At 39.3% G+C, this 23,815-nt stretch overlaps 2 protein-coding genes across 2 annotated transcripts; both read right to left on the bottom strand.

The window, feature by feature from the left end:
• Positions 1 to 14,417: 14,417 nt before the first annotated feature.
• Positions 14,418 to 17,182, bottom strand: LOC136200851 (eugenol synthase 2-like). The gene is made up of 5 exons (XM_065991329.1): positions 17,000 to 17,182; positions 15,937 to 16,071; positions 15,641 to 15,866; positions 15,359 to 15,562; positions 14,418 to 14,572 (listed from the first exon to the last, which is right to left on the bottom strand). The coding sequence occupies exons 1-5, from the start codon at positions 17,180 to 17,182 to the stop codon at positions 14,418 to 14,420; spliced, it is 903 nt and encodes a 300-aa protein (XP_065847401.1).
• A 1,805-nt stretch (positions 17,183 to 18,987) lies between these two features.
• LOC136235513 (splicing factor Cactin-like) lies at positions 18,988 to 23,423 on the bottom strand. The gene is made up of 12 exons (XM_066025227.1): positions 23,111 to 23,423; positions 22,272 to 22,357; positions 22,069 to 22,168; positions 21,682 to 21,753; positions 21,436 to 21,498; positions 21,188 to 21,328; positions 20,818 to 20,913; positions 20,361 to 20,645; positions 20,113 to 20,263; positions 19,705 to 20,036; positions 19,331 to 19,597; positions 18,988 to 19,224 (listed from the first exon to the last, which is right to left on the bottom strand). The coding sequence occupies exons 1-12, from the start codon at positions 23,228 to 23,230 to the stop codon at positions 19,105 to 19,107; spliced, it is 1,833 nt and encodes a 610-aa protein (XP_065881299.1). The 5' UTR covers positions 23,231 to 23,423; the 3' UTR covers positions 18,988 to 19,104.
• Positions 23,424 to 23,815: the final 392 nt, after the last annotated feature.

The raw sequence follows: 23,815 nt of genomic DNA on the forward strand, positions 1-23,815 counted from the left end.
AGACGGCTGGTCGAGTGGAGCTTTCTCAGCGATTGAAGCAAGATGTCGAGGAGATTTGTGCGTACCGGGTGTTGCTCAGGATGGCAGTTGGGTGGACTCGTCGAGTAGCGGAGATTTTGAAGGAGAGAACGGGACGCGCGGCAGAGCTGGTCGAGGAGAACTGTTGGTCCCTTGTAAGGTTGCAAATATAGTTCCAAGGGGGGGTTAGGAACTATTTTACCTTTTTTAATAATAATTTGGGCAGATTTCTTTTCTTTAAGAAAATTTTATAAAACAGCGGCACTTAACACTCAGCAAGACACTAGCTTAGTCAACTAGTGACTAGGACAGCTTCGTTGCTTAGGTCAGGAAATAGCACTTAGAGTCTATTCCTAAACCTGCTCGTTTGTAGCGCACAACTCAGCTTGACCTCTTTTACTTGGTCAGTTTTAGTTTGTTTTAAGCACGCAATATGAATAAGGAGTTAAGGTTTAGAAATACTTCACTCAGCAGATTTATCCAGGTTCGGCTTCTTCTAAGCCTACGTCCTGTCCCCGGAACACCTCCGAGATTTCAAATCCTCTACTGAGCTCTTTAAAGGTAGAGCCTCAAACCTTTTACAATATCAGCAATTGAGTATGACAAGAGTACCTTCCTCTATACTTCTACTCAATCCTAATAACCTTTTACAATTTCAGCAATTGAGTATGACAAGAGTACCTTCTTCTATACTTCTACTCAATCCTAATCTCTCCGCTGAGTACTTAAAACCGAGTACTCAGCCTCTCCTTTCTACTTCTAGAAATGATGAAGATTTTGTCCTAAACAACAATTGCTAGAACACCTTAGATGATTGAACAACAATCACTCTAGACTTTTACACAAATGAATAGACTTTGTAGTGTAAGAATTTTGCTTTGCTTTTGATGGAGAACTTTTGTATACGTTTGGTCAGCATAGCGACTCTTGCTCCAAGTTCTCTGAAGAATGTGGATTCTGAATGCTCTATTTATAGAGAGCTTCTGGTTATTTCGAATTTCGAAATAACCGTTGGAGGGAAACGGCTACAAGTCGCTTTCACTCAGTCTGTTCAGCAGTTCTCCTAGCCAATCAGATTCCAGCATCTTCTGTTCTTCGGTCAGTGTGGCAGTATGTTCCTCCAAATCGGGTAATGTCAAACAGACAGCTTTCTGCGTCTTCTGTTCTTTACCAACAGAGGAAATACTTGGTCTGGAAGTTGCTTTGTAGTCAGCGTCTGTCTTGTACGCTTTGTCGAGACAGCTCAGCAGCTTCATACCGAAGTTGTCTACGTGGATCTTCTCGATCCTTCTTTGCTCAGCATGCGTTTCATTACTTCAACGGCAGCGTTTTGGAGATACGCAGGCTGAGTGATCTTGGGCTTGCTTGACTTGGGCCTTGACTTCCTTATAGGGCTTGGGCCTTATGATCTTTATGTCTTATAATGAATTATAAACTCAACATTGAACAAACACATTAGTAACACTAAATCAAAGCATTTAAACTTAGTGTGTTATAGAATATTTACTTTCACTTAATTAATTTTGTCAAATCAAAATCCTGTGGAAAGGTGTTTCAACAAGAACGACTCTCTTAAGCGACAACTGGAAGTTGCACGCAAAGAAGCTGCTGATCTTCGCACTCTTGCTGGTCAGCGCGAGGAGAAACTCGTAAAATTAGACCGCATGATGCTGATTACCGCAGCTCATTCTGCGGGTTACAACGTTCCCCCGGAGGTGATTTTTGCTCCGAACATCTATGATAAGGCTGCCCAGGCGAAGGCTGTTGAGTTTTGTAGTCGTTTTAAGAAGCAATAGGCAGTCTGTACTTTGTTGATCTTGCCTTTTCCAAGATGTAATGATGATTCATACAATCTGAATCTTTTTTGTGATATTGTATTGCTTCTAATTATGTTCCGCCTGTTGATGTGATTGTGGTGCATTGTGATGTCTTTCATGTCTTTTCCTCGATGTTCTATAAATAGGAGTCGGATTTTTCGATATGGAGTTGCAACTTGCTTTTTCACCCCTTTGCTTCCTTCTTTAGATAATTTCTTCGGGAGAATGTCGCTTCGGGACGTCGTCGATCCGGCCCGAGTGTTGGAGGTTCAGAAGGCAATCTCGGCGATGTCGCATCCCTATGTTTACTGCCCCCCTTCTGAGGAGAATGATGAGGAGAGGAAGGTGAGGTACTCGTCCCCTGTTTGGATGAACCGGGCCTGTATATCGCAAAGGAGAAAAGTGGAGAGTGAGAATTCCGTTCCTTATACCGGATCTGTCACCGATTCCTGTGAGGTTGTTGTCAGCGCAGTTTCTACCATAGAAAAGAAAATTTGGTCTCATGAGGGCATCGGTTATCTCCTCCCTGATGAGACCGTCGCTCCGGTGCTCAACCCGCACCCTTCCTAGATCAAGAGGCTTCTAGCCGACGAGATGGAAAGGGTGTTGAACTTGCCCCATGAGGTGGAGTACCGTCGGGTAGGGCGTCATGCTTCACCAACGCGTCCATATGGACCAACGTTCGTTGATCCCATCAAACCACGAAGCGTGGTTTTCCTGGAGTTTGCGAGGCAGGGTAGCCTGGGTCCCGTTCCTGCTAATCCTAACCATCGCGTGACCCACATGGTCAAAGCCTGTTTGTATCATAGGCAAAACGGTCATAACACCGATGAATGCGTGGACTGGAGAGCGATGCATCAAGATTTAATAGACGAGGAGGAAATCCCGAACCCTGATCGTCCTAAACCTATCTGAATATTTGTGTTTATCCGGCTTGGTGTAGCCCTAGTAGCTCATGTAATGGCTCTATGTAGTAGTGCCCAAGATTTGTGGTGTAAGATCGTCGTTGTCGTTGTAATTTTCCCTTTTATTTCAATGTGTTGTGAGATGACCTGAAATTTGAGAGTTTTATTTTATGCTTATGCTTGGACTAGGCGCATTCCAACTTGTTTGTATCAGGTCGTTTGATATCATCAAAAAGCCATAAAGGCCAGCACTTAAATGCTTGGTTGGCGGAGAACACGATAAGGTTCTGTTCGCCCGAAATCATTAACTAAATGATAGTTAGACGATGTAGGAGGCGTTCGATATGATCGAAGAGCCTGATCGTTGAGCATTTGAATGCTTAATTGGCGGAGAACGCGATAGGGTTCTGTTCGCCCGAAATCGTTAACTAAATGATAGTTAGACGATGTAGGAGGCGTTCGCTATGATCGAAGAGCCTGAACTTTGAGCATTTGAATGCTTAATTGGCGGAGAACGCGATAGGGTTCTGTTCGCCCGAAATCGTTAACTAAATGATAGTTAGACGATGTAGGAGGCGTTCGATATGATCGAAGAGCCTGATCATTGAGCATTTGAATGCTTAATTGGCGTAGAACGCGATAGGGTTCTGTTCGCCCGAAATCGTTAACTAAATGATAGTTAGACGATGTAGGAGGCGTTCGCTATGATCGAAGAGCCTGAACTTTAAGCATTTGAATGCTTAATTGGCGGAGAACGCGATAGGGTTCTGTTCGCCCGAAATTGTTAACTAAATGATAGTTAGACGATGTAGGAGGCGTTCGATATGATCGAAGAGCCTGATCGTTGAGCATTTGAATGCTTAATTGGCGGAGAACGCGATAGGGTTCTGTTCACCCGAAATCGTTAACTAAATGATAGTTAGACGATGTAGGAGGCGTTCTCTATGATCGAAGAGCCTGAACTTTGAGCATTTGAATGCTTAATTGGCGGAGAACGCGATAGGGTTCTGTTCGCCCGAAATCGTTAACTAAATGATAATTAGACGATGTAAGAGGCGTTCGATATGATCGAAGAGCCTGATCGTTGAGCATTTGAATGCTTAATTGGCGGAGAACGCGATAGGGTTCTGTTCGCCCGAAATCGTTAACTAAATGATAGTTAGACGATGTAGGAGGCGTTCGATATGATCGAAGAGCCTGAACTTTGAGCATTTGAATGCTTAATTGACGGAGAACGCGATAGGGTTCTGTTCGCCCGAAATCGTTAACTAAATGATAGTTATGTAACCAACATATTGTCAAACATGATTTGCGTATATTATTGATAATATCTTTTTAAGGTTTGGACATTCCAGCTATTGTCGTAAACAACCCCGTCTAGAGAGGCAATTTTGTAAGCTCCGTTGTGGAGAACAGTGTCGATTTTGTACGGACCCTCCCATGATTGGCCGAGCTTTCCTTAAGCTAAAGGGGATTGCACAGCTGCGGCGTCTCAGAGCACCAGGTCCCCGACCTGAAAAGTGCGGGGGCGAACTCTTCTATCGTGATAGCGCGCAATATTCTGCTTATGAGTTGTGATGTGTAACAGAGCATTAAGGCGCTCTTCTTCGAGTCGGTCGCCAGCTTCCTTGAGCTCTGCACCGTTGTCAATTTCTTCAAAAATTGGTCTGTCGGGGGGAGCGAAGAATGACTTCAGATGGTGCCATTGCTTCTGACCCGTAGGCGAGGAAAAAGGGGGTACGGCCCGTTCCCGTATGAGGGGTGGTGCGGTATGACCATAAGATTGTCGCAATGTGATCGGGCCATGCCCTGCCTTGGTTGGTTAATCGTGCCTTGATCCCTCGAAGGAGCGTTCGGTTGCTTACTTCCGTGATGCTGTTGCTCTGAGGGTGAGCTACCGATGTGTATCGGCCCTTGATACCCCAGTCCGCTCAGAAATCGCGAAATTGATTACAGTCAAACTACTTCCCATTGTCAGTGATGAAGGAATGTGGGACCCTGAAACGGTAAATAATAGCTCGCTTGAGAAAACTGATGACGTTGTCAGCGGTTATCTTGGCAAGGGCTTCAGCTTCGATCCACTTGGTAAAATGATCGACTGCCACAACCACGAAATGCTTTTGTGCTAAAGCCATTGGGAAAGGGCCGAGCAGGTCAATACCCCATACTGCGAATGGCCATGGTGTGATGATACCTTTGAATGGGGCTGCCGGGGCGTGATGGGTACTGGCGTGTAGTTGACATGCCTAACAACTGCGGACCAGGCACGTCGCGTCGGAATCCATGGTCTGCCAGTAGAATCCCTGAAGCCGGGCCTTCTTCGCAATTGTTCGGGCTCCCTGATGTGAGATACATACGCCTTGGTGAATTTCTTTAAGACAGTGATCTCCCTCTTCCTCAGATATACAACGCAACCAGGGATGCGTGGCTGATTTGCGGTAAAGTAAGCCACCCTGTAACGCATAACGCCAAGAATGCCGGACAACTAGGGATGCCGCTGTTCGATCTGCTGTAAGCGTCCCATCTCTAAGGTACCTGATAATCGGTCTTCTCCATCCTCCCGCTGCGACGTCTGCCGAGTCAATTTGTAGTGAATTCTCGGTGCGAAAAGCTGGGGCGCTCGCTACCTCGATCAAGGTGAGCGGGTCACTAGACTGTTCGCCTGCTGCAAGAGCAGCGATAGCGTCTGCCTCCTCGTTCTCTTCTCGTGGGACTAGCACCAGATCAAGAGTTATTCCTCTGCTTTTGAGATCATTGAGTAGGGACGTGGCGAGTGTCAGGTATTGACACATTATCGGGTCCTTTGCTTGATAAGCTCCGCTAACATGGCTAACGACCAGCTTCGAGTCCGAGCAGATTGTCAACCGGCCAGTGACTATTGTTTTGGATAGCCGGAGGGCGGCGATCAAGGCTTCATACTCGGCCTGATTATTAGTGGTCGGGAAATTCAATCGGACGGCGTACCGTAAGTGGAGATTGTTGGGTCCTTGAATAGCTACGCCGATGCCTGCCCGTCCGGGAGCGTAAGACCCATCGATGCTCATTGTCCAGACATCGTCCGTGTGAGCTGGTGTTGCCGTAAGCTCGGTGGTATTCCGACCGGTAAATTCGACAATGAAATCGGATAAAGCCTGAGCCTTGATTGTCGTGCGGGGCTCAAAACAGACGTCAAATTGGGAGAGACGAACAGACCAGTTGGTGATACGCCCGGAGACTTCTGGCCTTTGGACGGCCTTCTTTAGCGGGTAGTTGGTCCTGACGACGATCGTGTGTGCTTGGAAGTATGATCTCATACGTTCCGAAGCTTGTGTGATGGCGAAAAGGGCTTTTTCCACCTCGGAGTAGCGGACTTCGGCTCCTTTCAGCACTCTGCTCAGGAAATAAATCGGAAAAAGCTCTGTCCCCTCCTCCTAGGTTAAAACGACCCCTACTGTTTCATCCGTGATGGTGAAATACAAGTGAATGTCCCGCTCTGGCTTCGGCACCGAGAGCAGAGGGGGGGTTGCGAGGAAAGTTTTTATGGCAGGGAACGCGGCCTGGCAATCAGTTGACCATCTGAAGGGGTGCTCCTTCTTGATTGCTTTATAGAATGGGAGACATCGCTGAGCTGAGTAGGAGATGAAACGTCCCAGAGCGATGATTCTTCCATTGAGCTTTTGCACCCCTTGCAGGTCGCGTGGTGGCTCCATTGCTAAAATGGCTTCGACTTTTGCGGGGTTAGGCTCGATGCCTTTTTCCGACACTACGCAACCCAGAAATTTTCCACTGCGAATTCCGAAGAAACATTTTTCCGGGTTCAGCTTGAGGTTATAGGCTCTGAAGATTTTGAATACTTCTGCTAAATCTCGCGAATGATCGCCCTCTTCGGTGCTTAGGACGACCATGTCGTCGATATACACCTGTACCGTCTTACCAATGAGATGGGCGAACATCCTATCTATCAAACGCTGGTACGTGGCCCCTGCATTCTTTAACCCGAAAGGCATGACGTTATAGCAATATGTCCCCTCATGCATGATGAAAGAGGTTTTTTCAGCGTCGGCAGGGTCCAAAGGGATCTGCTGGAAACCGACGATGGCGTCAAACTGAGACAAGATCTTTCGACCCGCCGTTTGATCGAGGAGTTGATCTATGTTAGGCAGCGGATAAGAATCCTTGGGGCAAGCTTTATTAACATTCGTGAAATCTACACACAAACGGTACTTTCCGCTGGATTTCTTTACAAGTACAACGTTAGAAAGCCAGTCCGGATAGTTGACCTCGCGGATAAATTTTACAGCTAGAAGTTTGTCAATTTCTGCTTTTACTGTCGCCTGCTTGTCTTTCGCCTGCACTCTCATCTTTTGTTTCACTGGTTCGATAGAGGGGTCGATATTCAGCTTGTGCATTGCTTTCTCAGGTGCGACCCCCGTGATGTCCTCGGTGCACCAGGCGAAAACATCTGAATGCTCCATTAGGACAGCCTTGATTTCATCGGCCAGCGGAGAGGTGAGCTTCGTTCCCATTTTCACTATCATGTTATCCCCGAGGATACAGTCATCGACTAGTTCAATGGGCACGAGATTGTAACCCCTCATGTCCATCAGTCCGTCCTCTAAGTAAAGCGTTGTTCGAGGTTGAGTTGCCTCCCACTGCAGCTTTTTGGCCAGCATACGGTCACCCTGGATGGTGATCTTCCCACGCGGGGAGGGCAACGTCAAGCACAACTTAGAGATATCCACCGTGGCCCTCAGGGCGTCCAGGAGAGGCCTTCCGATAATGGCATTGTAAGCCAGGGGGATATCGACCACCACCCATTCCGCGGTATTCTCGACTTCTTCTACCCCTTCGGCCAAGATAGTTGGTAGTGTTATAACTCCCTTTACCGGCACTTCGATTTCTGAGAGGCCGACCAGGGGGAAAGTCCCGGCCCGGAGGGCGGTCCGAGTATTCTTCATGGCACGGAGAGCCGCCCAGGTGAGCAGGTTCACTGAACTTCCGGTGTCGACAAGCACTCGGTGAGTTTTAAAACCTGCTATGCTAATGGTGACAACAAGGGCCTCCGAGTGGCTAGTTCGGAGTGGAGGCTACACTGTTAACGTCTGTCCGATCGCCTTTCTCTTTCGGGAGCACTCGGGCTGTGCGGAAAGTGCCGGTGCTCCCTCCCTTATGACGTGTATTTCTCCATGGTACCTTGGCCTCTTCGGCTCCTCTGCTCGCCCCGCCTCCCTTTGCTTCGGGCTCTGCTCTCTTTGCCTGCTCGCCTTTGGCGGCGCCCCCTGCTCTGTGATTCGCTCGACCTCTTTCTGTAGTTGATAGCAGTTATCCGTGGAGTGTCCAGAGGATCTGTGATACTTGCAGTACTCCTTTTCTGCCCGGGTTTTGCCCTTGTCACCGATCGGAACCTGCTGTGTGAACCGATGAGGCTGATGCTGAGTGGCGTAATGCACCTCCTTGCCCCAGGATCGGTCCCCCTTTCGCTCCGGGTTTGTGCGCTCAGCACGAGCCGGATAGGACATCGGAGCCTCCTTGCGGACTCGAACCTCCTCACGTGATTCTAGGGCCGCTGTGCTTCTCTCTTACTTGTGTGTGTCGCTTTTGGCCTTATCCCTCTCTGTCTCCTCGTATCCGGCGAGTCGGTCACAGTCATCATATCAGATAAACGTTTGTGCCATGGTCATCAGTTCTTCGAAAGATCTGGGCATCTTTCGGAAACACTTCTGCTTTAGAGGCTCGCACGTGGTCCCCTTTGCTAAGGCGTCATGGGCCACCTCCAGGTTGAGGCCTTTGACTTGCGAGGCCATATGATGAAACCTTGATAGGAAATTGCGCAGAGGCTCGGTTGCTCGCTGCTTGATACCATTGAGGTCCGAACTGATTTTCCTGACCTTTGCCGCTGCGGCAAATCGGGAGAGAAAAAGGTCCTTCAGGAGATCAAAAGAATTGATGGACTCCGGGGCAAGTCCCCGATACCATTCCTGCGCGCTGGATGAGAGAGTGGTGGGGAAGACCTTGCACATGATGTCTTCGTCCTTTGAGTATAAATTTATGGTGCTCATGAATGACGCCACATGATCGTTAGGATCCTCGGTCCCTGAATATTGGGCCAGTCGAGGAGCTTTCCAGTCACGCGGGAACCTTTTTTCGATAATCCTTTGCACTAGTGGCGTTTTGCTGGAGGTGATGCTCCCTCCCATTACACCCCCGAGTGCCCTTTTGTCGAGAAAACGTTGAATTTTCAGTTCCAGCAACTCCTCGCTTTCCGTGGCTGTAGCTCCCGCTCGCCGCTCCTCGCCTTCTCTGGTGACTCCGGCTCCGGCTTCTCTTCCCGCTATGATTGCTGCTTCCGGGGCCTGCTCAGGGAGGGCCCCTTCCCTCTGTAACTCTGCCGCCTCCTTGAGGTATTGCCAAATTTTGGCATTCTCCTCCTGCAGGCTTCTCTGTTGGTCAATGATCTTCATCTGAGCCGCCGTGTGCACGGCCTGCGTAGTTTGAAAACCTTGGATTGCGCTGAGGAGTTGAGTGGCGTTGAAGGCTTCTTCTTCTTCCGGGCCTACCTCCTCCATCAAAGGGCCAAGGTTTCTGGGGGAGATCGGAAGGCTCTGGATCACGCCTCCGGCGTGAGTCATGGAGCTGGTCGCTCCAGCTTCGGGTACTACCGTTGGAGCCGAGTCATTAGGGGTTTGCATCTTGTTTGAAGATCCGGAGTCACTTGTAGTCCACGTTCACCGCACCAAATAATTAGGTATGCGAACACAGTGATCCTGGTCTCCGGCGGTATATTTTGGCTTACCGATGGCTCGTCCCTGCGCCGGGAAGGGTCCCTGCGGATAGTCCGACGAGCAAGACAGTTAGTCGCTCAAGAAAATCTATTAAATGAACTGTGCAAGTGATTGAAAAGAATTACCCGCCCCTAGCTTATAATGTGAGCTGTGTATTTATAGAGGGTGCTTGGGCCCTGAGCCCTTCTGCCTTTTGGGCCTTCTTTGGGCCTTCTTGGGCCTTTTACTCGTATCCCGAATCACTTTGTAATTAATAATCTTTAAAATTTCTATAATTAAATATTACCTACTATAGCAGGTTACCTTTTTATTAATTTTAATTAACATTATTTTTTATTAACACATGTCCAATTACTATTGGATACTAAAACAAAGTATAGTTACTTTGTTTTCCAATAAAGTAATCATAGAATTCACCTTACTAATGATCGTGAATGTTCATTTGAATGTTCATATGACATTAATATTAAAATTCAAATACGAGTTAATATATATTTGCTTAAATATAACGATCTCATCTTGAATGGATGGTGTCAGAGTAAAAGAGTTTAAAAAATTGAAGTGTTAACTTCTAGATTCCATTTTATCCAAAAGTTTTATTAGAATACAAATTTCAAGTGTACAATCTTATATAGTTCTTATAATTTTGAAAATATTTTTTATTCAGTTTTATTGAAATAAGTTATTTTCTTCTAAATTAAAATCCAATAATACCAATTATCATATATCAGAAAGATTAGGATTATGTAAAAAAAAAATATAAAATAAGATAAAAAGTAATTTTGTCATTTTAAATTTATTTAATCTAATTTGATGATTAACTCTAACATCATTATTAACTCTAACAGAAAAACTTAAAGATTGTGTAATTCTTTCTAAAAATTAGTATAATATGGAAAAACATAATTGTTTACCTTAAAACATATATAAAATATCCTTTCAAAAAAAAACATATATAAAATATGTTTAACAATTAATATTAGGAAGAACTATAAAAAAAAATACATGCAATTTCATCAATTTGTAAGAGGAATATGTTATTTCTTTTGCAAAGAGCGGACATGTATTTTACACCATTAGCAAAAAAAAAAAAAATAAAAAAAATAAAGGCTAATGATGTTAGACTTTGATGACGTGTCATGTTGACTTTGATAATGTAGCACTTTTGATAATGTATCATATTGACTTGATGACATGACAATGATGTTAGTCATTTTTTTGTTTGCTACTTTGTAAAACACATTCTCTACTTGCAAGACGATGTAATAAGTTTTTCTTTTGGATACTTTTCCCTTTTGAGTGTCGTTCCATTTCCATAAATTTTAAAAATCTACCCTAGAAATAAACGGGTTTAGATAGATTTAGACGACGCCGAACCTAATATTTTCCTCCTATCTAAATCTGACTCATCGAACATAACCTAGAAAAATTCGAGCGGATATCCAAACCCGTAAACAAGTAAGAGATAGGATGTTGTTATAATTGTTGAGGAGAATAAATGGCAAAAAAAAAAAAAAAAATATATCACAAACTAGTAATTGGGCCCAAGGAGATAATTTTTTGAACTTATTAAAGATAGTTGATGTGAAATTATATAACAACTCTACACCAACTGAACAACAAACATATCATTATCATATATATATATATATATATATATATATATATCAAATTGACTTTTTTCTCAAATTTAGAACAAATAAAACAAGTTGAGTACTACTTAAGTAATTTAATGTTTGATTAAATTAATTAAACATGGCCAGCTAATCTCTTTTCTTCTCCCTAATCATTGGAATTATTTTCCATAAAGCCTTGATTATCACTACCCAATTCTCTCATCCAATCCAACCAATGAATCAAAGAACTTTTGTGGTAATTTTCTTCTCCTGGGCTCTTCTTACAATTATCACTCCTACACTTATTCTCCTCAGAGACTCTTCTAAACCTTACTCGCATTCTAACGGTACGTATAACGTTGTCATCTTATAATCTGATTAATCGGTTCGAGACTAATGTTTTGTGGTTTCATACTTGTAGTGGATGAAGGTGGAGGAATATTAGTGAATGCAAGGAAAGTGAGGGGATACATAGAGAAGAAGGAATCTAGAAGAAAAATTATTGCTTATGTGCCAATTGAGGCCCCGGCACCTGCTCCGGCACCAGCACCGGAATCCAGAACTACTAGATGGTCTGATTCAAGATGATATTTTTCGCAAGGAATTCGGCTAAATTGAACTTTGATTTGGTGAGTTAAATTATCTCAATTTTTATTTTGTCAAAATGTAGCTCTCTTAATGTGTGAAATCATCACGCTTGAATGTCACGCGCTGCAAATTACGTTTTGAACGTGAACATGATGATTTTATCTATAAAGGCTACATTTTGACAAAAAAAAAAAAAAAAGGAAAAATCTCACTAAATTAAAATTAAGAGGCCAAAAGTTAAAATTTGATGAGAGGAAAAGACGATTTTGCCATATGAGAGTGTGATTCCGTCTATATGGTACATCTTTTGAAGATTAAAAATTCCTTTATGATTTATACACTCTTATTTATATATTTATATGTATAGTCTTAGTGTTAGGAAAGAATAAATCATAAATGTACAAAAGCTAAGGCCTGAAATGTTGTATTAAAAGTTTGAAAAAAAAAAAAAGACTCATGTGGTTACATTGATTTACAAATCAATTTACAATTTGTCGTAAATAGTGGAGTAAAAAGCAAATACTGGAAGAGCCAATAGATGAAAATACATTGAAAATTACAGAATTTTGCGATAATATCAGTGACAAATAATTCCATGAATTCCGTCATACCAAATCCAAATAAATTACGAATAAAGTAAAATTACGGCGAAAAATATTTATTTACGGAGTGGAATATGCAATTTTTTGGGTAAATTCCAAAAAAAACCCCTGTGGTTTGATGTTGTTCCAAAAAAAACCCTTGTAGTTTGTTATTAGGAAACCCTCTTTGCCTAACTTTGATAGCCCGGTCCCAATGAACCGATCAATGTCTGCCACGTCTCTTTCTCCGACTACAACTGATGAACCGATAACCCCTTATTATAAGGTATAAGCTTCTTCGAGAGGAAGTTGAGAGAAAGCTTATACCTATAACTAAGAAGGCAATCTTCGGGGGCAAAAAAAAAGGACTGTGGTTTGCGTCGTTACCCGAAAAACGGAAATGGGCTTAACACCGTTAATTTGCTGACGTGGCACATGGGTAGAGTTGGAAATTCGAATTTTTTTTTTATTTTTTCTCTCTCCTCTTCTTCTCCTTCCTCATTCTTCTTCTTCTTCTTCTTCTTCTTCTTCTTCTTCTTCTTCTCTCCTCCTCCTTCTTCTTCTTCTTCCTTATTCTTCTACCTTTTTTTTTCTTTTTTTTTTAAGTTTCGAAAATTTTTCCAGAAAACTGGAAATTTTCCAGATTTCTGGAAAATCTGGAAATTTTTGTAAACCCAAAGTTTGTAAACCAAAGCTTGTAAACCCCCATAGAGATACTCTAACCCACATTGTTCAAGGCAAATTGCTCACATTGAAAAAGCCTCAACTGGCAGCAAAAGATTTGGATTCTGAACTACATTTACAAGATTTCATCTCCAAGGAAAAAAAAACTAGCATTGAATTAGATAAACAAACAATTTAGTAAGTAAAAAGCTAATCACGGACTGTTACATTTATAGTGCCTTTCATTTTACAAAGGCGAGCAGATGATGGTGACTGACTCTTAGTAGAAGTTGAAATCTGAACCTCTAAGTCAAAAGTCCAATATTGATATATGCTGCTCAATGAAAATTTATCAATGTTATGATTCCAGACATCATATTCTTGCCTTCTTAGTATGTTGCATATCATCATCTAAATGGCCTCCTCCTCCTCCTCCTCCTCCTCCTCCTCCATCACCATTTTCCTTCTCCATTTTCTTTCTCGCTAGTATTTTGTTAATCTGGTATAACTCGTTATTGAGTTTCTGGTCCTTGTTTTGCTTCCTCGTCTTCCTACCATCTTGCATCTTCACACCAAACTGGAATGCAGCTTTCGGCATTGCTTCCTTCTGCTCATTATATTTCGCCTATTCTTCTTCCGTCTCAAAGTCCCATCTATGAAGACGACCTTTTGGCAAGTAGTATATTTCTAAAGTTTTTTTTATTTGTTTCCTTTTGATTTCTGTCTGGAAAATTTTCAGATAATTTTTCAGATTTCTGGAAAATTTCCAGAAATGGAAATTTCCAAAACTTAAAAAAAAAGAAAAAAAAGGTAGAAGAAGAAGGAGGAGGAAGAAGAAGGAGAGAAGAAGAAGAAGGAGAGGGAAGAAGAATAAGGAAGAAGAATGAGGAGAAGAAGGAAGAAGAAGAATAAGGAGGAGAAGAAGAAGGAGAAGGAGGAAGGAGAAGAAGAGGAGAGACAAAAAATAAAAAATAAAATAAATAAAAAAAAATTCGAATTTCCAACTCTACCCCCGTGCCACGTCAGCAAATTAACACTGTTAAGCCCATTTCCGTTTTTCGGGTAACGGCGCAAACCACAGTCCTTTTTTTTTGTAATAACAAACCACAAGGGTTTTTTTGGAACAACATCAAACCACAGGGGTTTTTTTTGGAATTTATCCCAATTTTTTTTACAACAAATATGCTTAAACAATTGAGGAGAAAATCAATTAGTGATTCTTAGCTCCTAATTAGATGCTAATTTTGTCCTAATGCTGTTGTTCCAGCAAAGTAGGAGAATAATTAGACCATATAAATTAAAAAACAAATGGAATAATCAGTTAAATAATGTTAAAATTGATAATTCATTCATAATAATTTTACTGAATGAGTACAACGAAAGAAAAAACCTAAACATTATTGTGCAAAATAATGTTATTATTAAGGGGATAACATATTAAAAATGCAGAAACATAGTAATAATCAAATCAAAGTAATTCTTCAACCGGGGTGTAATTAACATCCGGATATAACTCGGAGGCTTCGACTTCCTTTGATGGATCAATCTCAAAGTTAGTTTGATCACCTTTTATAAAGATTGAGTGATTTATTGCCAGCCCAAGCTTATATGAACCTGAATACGCTGCCAAAATATAAAATTTTACACTTTCAGCGTTCGATTATTGCAGTTTAATGTGTCTGATTATAATTGACCACCGACGGTTTTATGTGTTAAAAGAAAAACATTAGGGGCTTAATATGTAAAAATAGGAAGAACGACTCGGTTTTTTTTGTAGACCTGTTCATAGACCCGCTAGCCCGTCCAGCCCGTCCAAACCCGTTTATCATGGGTTGGGCTTGGGATTTATTTTGAAAACCCATGTTGACCCGGCCCGGCCCGCTCCACCTTTATATAGATATATTTATATTTGAGTTTTTGATTCTAGAATAACATTTCTGTGTGTTGATGATTTTTTATCAATTAAAATTTAATACTATATAATGTATAATGGTTTATAAAAGTTTGTATTATATTACAGTATGGATGTTATAACTATTTGTTTTTTTGAAAGTCACTACTGTTTGTTAACTTTTTTTTTTTTTTTTGTTAAAATTAAAAGAACTACAAATATAGCTTCACATTAAACCAATACACATTAATCAATTAAATTTTAGTTACGATTTTATTTATTAGAATTATATTTAATTTTTTAAATATATATATTAGTTGGACGGGCCAGGCTGGGCTTGGGAATTCATTTTTTTAATCCAACCCAACCCGGCCCGAGTCCGATGTGAATATAATGCGGGCTGGGCTGGGCTGGGCTTGGACAATGTAAATATATGGCAAATCCGCTTAGGTCCGGCCCAGCCCATGAACAGGTCTACTTTTTTGCAACGAAAAATAACCATATTTTTGTAAAATTACCTTCCATGTCCTTAAGAAGTTTCTCTCCTGGAATATAGGTTTTGTGTAGAGATTTGCCTAATTTCTTCTCCTTGAGAGCAACAATCTCATTAAAAGTAATAATATTTTTGGGTGGTTTAATGAGGAGAGTCTTGTTTAAGGTTCTTGGATCATCCACTGCTCTTATGGTGTAGGTTCCAATGTCTTGTTCTTTGTTATAAATTGCTGACATCATAATAATAATAATATTAAAAATTAATTATGAGATTAGATTAAAATTATATAATTAAAATTATATAATACCTTTGACATTTCCATCACCCAAAATGTTGACTCTGTTTTCTGAAATATACCTAAATTGTAAAGGGAGGATTAAGGTAGCAAAAATGCCAGAGGGCACGTATGTGTACGGTATTCCTTCCGCTTCAATGGTTCGCCTAATTTTAGCTTTAGTTGCATACACACTGTTTGCTGGTTCCACCGCATTTACGTGATCCACGTCATTCCCGAATTCCGAAGGTACAAACCTCTAAAAATTGATTGATATAGTATCACAGTCTCTTAAATTAAGTAATCAAAATCGAGAATTTAATACGTACCTTAATGTTACCAGATTCCTTAATGGCAGAAATAATGTTTGTCTGAGCAGCTAATTGGTCAGCGCCAAGTGTGGATATCACCACGTCCACCTGCTTAATGGCGCTCACTAAACTCCCATGATTGTATATATCTCCCTGCATCCATACATGCATAAAACTTATATACATCAATCAATCAGTGACGAATGTAAGATTGTTTGGTTGGGGCCGATTTTACACATGATGTGTAAAAAAATTTCTTTTTGCTAAATCAAACTTATTCAAATTTTTTTCATATACACACTGGTTATAATTTGAGTGGTCAAAAACCAATTTTTAAGTACCAATGTAAAACTTCTTAAAATTAACCTACATTGTGTTTAAGATTCTTAAAATGTATAAAAAATGGTCTAATAAAAAAAATCGGATTTAGGGATGCCTAATAGGCAAAAAAAAAATTAGAAATTTGGATTTAAGAATGGCCTAACAGGCTAAAGAAATTTGAATTTAAAAATGGTCTAACAGGTAAAAAAAATTATAATTTTGTATTTAGAGATGGCCTAACAGGACCTGGGCCAATTTTAGGGTCTTAATTCAACACCCGATCTAAATTTTTTGAAGATAGGGGAACCGAAACTACCACAATCTCAAATTTTATGGACACATGGTGGCCGAAACTACTCGTGGTCATAGTGGTTCTGGCTACCAGAGAGGTTCGGGCCCCTGTACTTGCCCCTGACATCAATTGATTCTTTTTGTCAACGTTTTCAGAATTAGATTCAACATCAAACCCGATTTATAGTTGGATCGTAAGTCAATTGGTCCAACTAAATAATTGGAATTAATCAGACCATACGACATAAATTATATATATAAAAATATGAATATAAGCCATCAACCGTTTTTTAAACATATTTATTAGTAATTCCTTTATTAAAAGTCAAAACCCCAATACCACGTAAAAAGAAAAAAATCAAATTGTCTGTAATTATGTTACACTAGAATAAAAATCGACATATCTAATTAAATTAAAGGAGATAAAGCTCGAGAATTAGAAAGGGCAACAACGAGAGAGGGAGATTACGTATAATAAGCTGACGCCTAGCTTGGTGAATTTACGAAGGAGTTGAGCCTTAACCGGATGCAAAGACGTGGTTTGTCTAACAAAAGCAAAGGTAGGGTGGCCGGAGATAGCACTTGCTTGTACAATGTATTTTCCGATTCTACCACTTCCTCCGATTATCAATATCTTGCTTTTCTCACCCATTTTATTTTATCAGATCACAAAATCTATGTATGTCTTGCAAATTAGAATCAACTAAACTATTTTATTTATATAGCCAATGTGAAATTACTGCTATACTTTTTTTTTTATATATTTATTACTATTTAATGTGGGCTATGCTTAACTCTTATTTATGCTCAAAATTAATTGAGGATTGTAACTATTCATTGTGTATTAATGTTAACTATAAATTCATCTCAATGAAAATATTTGTAGTTTTTTTTTTTTAAATAGAATACTTGTAGTTTAGATGATAAAAAAAAATTGTATTAATATTTTTTTTGAGCTCTCTCTAGCTTAATAATAATAAAGAAAAAAAAAATATAATCAAGCCCCCCTGAATTTTACCTGTTTTAAGGATCAAGCCTCTGATCAATTATTTTTTCACATTGAGCTCTTGATCATTGATTCTGTTATGGACTCGTCCGTTATTGAACTTTTCCGTCGAGTTTGGGCAGAACACATTGTTAGGGCAATTCTGCCTATTGATGTAGACAAATAAAATAAGAGTTTGTTGACTAGGATATATAGAGAGTAAAGAGTAAAAAGAAATTACAGAAATCATTTTCCAATAGGTTCTTCCAGGGTCGATTTTCTCGTCTCTCATCTTGCGATTTTCATCATTAGAATAGTCAAAGCGATATTCTCCTTTCCCAAACTCGATGATAAAGTTAAATAAAGGTTGAATCCATAACAAAATCATTGATAGAAGGCTCAATGTGAAAAAATAATTGATGAGGAGCTTTATCCTTTAAAAATGTAAAGTTCATGGCTTAATTATGCTTTTTTGCTTAATAATAATAATAATAAATTATTAGGATTGAATCCTCTCAAATTGAAGAAATTTTAAAATACTTCTAAAATACATATTTTCTTTAATTATGAAAAGAGATCTATTTTTTTTATATCGAGAAAAAATTAGAGCAACAATCCTTTAATTCATATATCTTTAAGAAATATCATACTCTAGTAGTCTTCTAAATTTTTTTCTTGCATTCTATTTCAACTCAGGTTAATTGTAATCTCAACCATTAACTATAAAAATTATGATTTAATTATTGAATTGCAATCAAGATTTAAATGCATAACCCTTCGGCAGTAGAAACAACTTAATTCAATGCCATTAGAAAATTCACATAAAATGTTTGTAAAATCTAATGAGTGAATTAATTTGATTTTCCCTTCAAAGAATAATTAAAACTATATTCATATACCAACTCTATCATCATGATATACACATTAAAATCCTAGTCCTAAACCAATTCTATCAATGATCGAATATCCTTTGCAAAAAAGTGAACACATTAAAACTAGGAATTAAGCATTGGAGCTTTGAGAGGGGATTTGTGTATTGAATGAGTGAATAATTATGAAGAATGGAGAGTCTATTTATAGCATTTTGAGAGGACAATTTGAGTAATTAATCACCAACTAACCCTTATTTTTCTCTCTAATTTTGACCACTAACTTGCCACCTCACTAACTTCCTCAACCTCCACAAACCACCACTAACTTTCATGCGTGGTTAGAGAGACTTTTAAGGCTTGGGCCTAGGTGTGGGAATGGGCTATGCTTCGTAAGTTAGCTCGTGGTTGTGTCCGGGTGCATTTGGAGAAGTCGGTGACCGAAAACGGACTCCGGACGAGGACCGACCTCTAGCTCGCCGAGCTGGAAGTTAGTTTTTATATATATTTATTATTTTAATTTTTCACATTTTTCATCATTTTTATTTCTTTTATTTAGAAAAATGGAAACTATACCCTAAAATTAAATATAAGCTTTCTATATACATGAAAATAAAATTTATTTATGTAATGTAAAAAAAGTGAACACATTAGCTGGTCTTGGTAATATAATCTACAATTAAAGAAAAACATCCAAAAGATCATGTAATGAACATAACATCATCTTCTGTAGCGATACCGTTGGAAGTTGAAGTAAACGTGCAAGATTCCTCGTTCAAATGTGCATTTGAATCCCTTCTTGTGAGAATATTCCCATTCCTTGTTTACAATTCGAAAAGCCTATCAAACAAGTAGGATAATGTTTGTTAGAAAGAGTACAATGAATGTCAACACATAAAATAGCACTGGACTGGACTGGACTGGACTGGACGGGGAGACAACTTACTATATCTTCATAAGGTGGCCCGGCATGGAACCTTATAATGCAAGTCTCATCACTGTTCCCGTCCCTCTCGATTGTATAAGTTGGAGCTTTTATCTTGTCGACGAGGTCTGGGTAAAAGATGTTGAATTTATATCCTTGAACAACCTTCGGGGGTGGATTGTCGTGATCATAGTGAGTTTGATTGTATTTATTCCACTCGTATCCGGTATGAACCCGGTTGAAATATTTCGGCTTTCTTGGTCGGTACTTATCGTGCCACCAATACACCTGCAAACAAATCAATTTTGTTTTGTTAGTATCGTCGAAGAGAAGAGAGAATACAATACGAAGGCCAAATCCTGTTATTTGTTTTCAGTTTTCAGCCAATTAATTACCTGTGAATCCAGATTCACCTCAGCTCCAGAACCAAATACTACATCACCTTCCTCCATGACCCCCATAGCTTTAATGGCTTTCATCTCAAAGTTATCTTCTGCTGGAGGCAGTTTCGATGCCATGGCCTCTTGAATTCGTCTTTGTTGTTCCTCTCGCACAGCCATACGTTTTCTTTCCAATATGGCCCTGTCTTCCTCAGGATCAATTGCTTCTTCATTGTCGTCACCATGTAACAGTTGAGGTGAAAACGAACCAGCTTCTTCTTCTTCTTCTTCTTCTTCTGGCTCATGAGTTTCCTCCACAATGGGTTCTGGGGAAAATGTTTCAGCATCTATACAACATTGAAAAACATTAGCCGAGGTTTCAGGAACCAGCATTTTTCCAGAGAAAAAATAAGCATCACATACCTTTCATATCATGCTCATGCTCATGCTCACTGTCCTCCTGAATAGGCGTTAAATTATGATCACCTTCCACCTTATCATGACCTTCCGAAGATGGCTCAAGGAGTTGCAAATGCTTGCGCAACATCCTACCGTGAATCTCCCTCAGACAAGCCTACCATTGCCAATATAAAAGTAAGGTCCGGAAAAAAAGCAAGTCCGTAGTTGCAGCAATACAAATTGAGAAACTTGAAGTAATAAATAATAATTACCTTTGCCTTGTAGATCTGCAGTCGTTTGAGAACAGCCTCCCAGTATTCCACTACTTTTGCAGATCCAGAACTCATTTGTGCCTCTATTTGAGACCGTAACGCCTCAAGCTCATTGGAGCTCTTCCCTTCCAAGAGATTCCTGACGTCTGTTTCGATGCTAGAATGCAGTCCCCTTTCTTCTGCAAGAACCTCTGCAGGAGGTTCCTCCCCACGCACCCTAGCTCGATCTAGTGCATCTTTTTTACGAGCTTCAGCTAGCTCCCAATTACAAACCACCAAAAGTGCCTAGAAAGAAATTTTGCATATGTTTAGGTACTGTTTATTACGGATTGAAGTAAATAATCATATTCACACAAGCACTTAACCAAAATATCTATAAATTTCAAGTAGTACTCTTCTGATCAACCAAAACTAGGCCCATAAGAACAATAAATATAGACATGAAAAAAAATAGTACCTCCCAATAATCAACGTGCGTCTGAGTTTTCCTATCCATATCCAGATGCATTTTAATGTCATCGTGAAGCTCTTCCATCTCCTTTACAGTTAAACCCTGCATGATGCACATAAAAAGCAAGAGTTAGTTCATCCAAAAATGCACTCATGTGTGCCACTATGGAATTTAATAAATCATCAACGATTTAAAAGAAATAAAAAAAAATACAATAGAATATCTAATGGTGGCAAATCTTGAAATAAACGCTACATTTGAAGTCAGAACACAAGTTAGAATAATCAATATTGTAGTTGAACTGTTATTGCTGTTGATATGCTACAATAACGAGGAAAAGGAGCAAAATGCAGACAGAAGAAAAAGTAACATTTACCTTGAAAACAGTGTATGGCTCATTCAAGTCTATATCCAAATCATCTGATACATTAAGGTGCTTTGACAGAACATCTATAGGCTTCATTCGCCCTTCACGCATCCTGATAACTGACCTCACTTTGCTTTGATCAAAGTGAAACTGTAGGTCAAATATATATGAACTCGTCAGACAAACAAATAACAGAGATTTGACAAGGTAATGATGGCGTGGAAAGGAGAAGAAATGAAACACAACATGCAAAATACCTCCTCTTCTTTTTTCTCCCAGTCTTGGAACTCGGCCCTTGCACGTTCTCTAGCCAATAGAGCCTGCAGAATGAAATGAATTACAAACCAAAGAACATGCCAAATTGACCAAATCAAGAAATTCGAATCATTTTGAAATTTAATTTCACTAATGTCGAGATCCAGGTTTTTTTTTAAACAATGTCGAGAGGCAGTTAAAATTCAATTTGCCAAAAGATTTTGATGGAAAAAAAAAATTATGCTTACCATTTCTTCTTCATGTCGTGCCTTTTCCAGTGCCCTTTCCTCTCTTCTCTTTTTCACCTTTTCAATCTCTGCCTGCATTTCAAATTGCTACATACATTAGAATCTATGGACTTTGTTTCATGTTTACAAGTTTGGCAACCAATGGGGTACATTTTGTAATCATCTTAAGACAAGAAATGGTACCAACCCCCACGACTCAAGAATACGTGCACACAGAAAATCACAATCAATGCCACCATTACGAGTTAAATGTAAGCAGCAGTAATACTTAAACAAGATAGTTTTGACCCAGCTCTCCATGTCTTATTTTTTAGTTTATTAACAACATATATATTTATTTAAAGAAATGATATGAACCCAACCACAGAAGATCAACACAATTCATACCATTCTTTCTCTCTGCCTCTGCTTCTCAGCTTTAACTGAAAACGTATCAAGCGACATGCCTTGAGAAACATCACGTTCGATCTTCTTTCGCCAAACGAATCTGTAAGAAACATAAGACTCCGGTTAGATTTAACAAAACCAGCAAAATAAGAGCCAGACTAACTCATAGCTTAAATTTAAAAAAAAAAAAAAAGAACACTCACGTCTCATTGAGATTAGAATCACCAAATGGATTGGAATCATTGGAATAGCCAGAGACAGACTTCACTTTCTTCGAAACTTTCATGGCCTGCACAAATCAAAACCACATGTCATAAAAAAGAAACCTTGGTAGTGTTTAGCTTCGGAAAATATTTTCTGTTTTCATCTTCCAATTTTCTTTTCTATTTCTAAGCTCTCTGATTTTCCATTTGCCAAATAGAGAAGTAAAAGAACAGAAAACATACTTAGTTTATCTGTTTTTCATTTCTTACTTTTCATTTTCTAAATATTAAATGGAATTCTTTTAACACTATTTTTATAGCAATAAACTTTATAAAACACACATATTAAATTAAAAACAATAAATTCTCAGTAAGTCATTCAAATTAATAAGTATTTGAAGCACATGTACATACCCAATCTGTCAAAACAAAAATTACAATTGAGTCACAAAGCATAATATAATGGATTAGGTAACACTTAGCGAAAACCAAACATCATAGGTAAATTCATATATACATAGGCATGAGGTGCTTAGTATGTCCATCCCTATTCAATGTCTAACACGAAGAACACAACAGAGGCCAAATCGTGCAGAAGTAGATGAGAGCCTGAGAGGCATCTAATTATGTAACACGGCTTACTTAATTATCATCTCCATTCTTAATTTTCTCATAAATTTATATATAAAAAAGAGGCAACAGAATCAGACATGGATTTAAATTAAGCAGAAGAGTTCCACCCATACCTAGCACCAACAACTTGATGATTACCAGTTATTATAAACTTGATGTTTTCGAAATAGAGAACATGATTATAAACCTGAACAGGGAAATTATACCTTCTTACGAGCTTTCTTCCCCATATAGTCAGCAATTTCTTCTTCAGTGATCTTTCTCGAAGAGCCCTTCTTCCGTTCTCTGCGCTTGCTGGAGCTAGAGCTCGACCAAAGTTGCTTCATATTATTGGACGAAAGAGAAACAAGCAAGGAGGAGCAGGCAAGGGAAGAAGGAGAAGAGGGCGGGGTCGGACAGAATCCAATCGAACAAGTAGAAGAGGAGGGCGATGGAAAGTTAGGTTTTCAGTTTTGGATTCGTATTCAAGTTCAATTAAAACAGGACATGTACTGTATTTTAATCCTAACCCTTTATTATACTTCATTCAATTTTAGTGGCTCACATTAAAACCATCTCAATAACCTTAATCTAGTAGGAAACGGTGCAATTCTATTTTTTTTTACATATATATACTCCGTAACCTTAATTACACCCAACTACTTCTCTTAGCTTTTTATTTCTTATTTATCAAATTAAAGCTGCATTAATTTGTTTTTTTTTATTTAAATTATTGGTCTTCTTTCAAATCTCGTCCATGGTTATGTTCTCCCTCTCCACCAATACTTTAAGTTAAACATTATCACTAATATCTTTATAAAAATTAAATCATTCAATATTTTCAGCACTTATAATATTCATATTTAAAATTCAGTATTTATTTTATCAGCACTTAATTTTCAGTTTTATCAAACAGGACATGAGTGTTTTTT

Source organism: Euphorbia lathyris, chromosome 7 (assembly GCF_963576675.1).
Source record: "Euphorbia lathyris chromosome 7, ddEupLath1.1, whole genome shotgun sequence".
Taxonomy (NCBI): Eukaryota; Viridiplantae; Streptophyta; class Magnoliopsida; order Malpighiales; family Euphorbiaceae; genus Euphorbia; species Euphorbia lathyris.

Excerpts from the sequence above, each read along its gene's own strand:
- LOC136200851 (XM_065991329.1), bottom strand. The coding sequence starts at position 17,182 with ATGGGTGAGAAAAGCAAGATATTGATAATCGGAGGAAGTGGTAGAATC. Across the intron at positions 15,867-15,936 it reads AGGAATCTGGTAACATTAAG|AGGTTTGTACCTTCGGAATT; the intron begins GTACGTATTAAA and ends ATCAATTTTTAG. Across the intron at positions 15,563-15,640 it reads GGGTGATGGAAATGTCAAAG|CAATTTATAACAAAGAACAA; the intron begins GTATTATATAAT and ends TTATGATGTCAG.
- LOC136235513 (XM_066025227.1), bottom strand. The coding sequence starts at position 23,230 with ATGAAGCAACTTTGGTCGAGCTCTAGCTCCAGCAAGCGCAGAGAACGG. Across the intron at positions 21,754-22,068 it reads AGAGGCAGAGAGAAAGAATG|GCAGAGATTGAAAAGGTGAA; the intron begins GTATGAATTGTG and ends TTTGAAATGCAG. Across the intron at positions 21,329-21,435 it reads GGGAGAAAAAAGAAGAGGAG|TTTCACTTTGATCAAAGCAA; the intron begins GTATTTTGCATG and ends TTTGACCTACAG.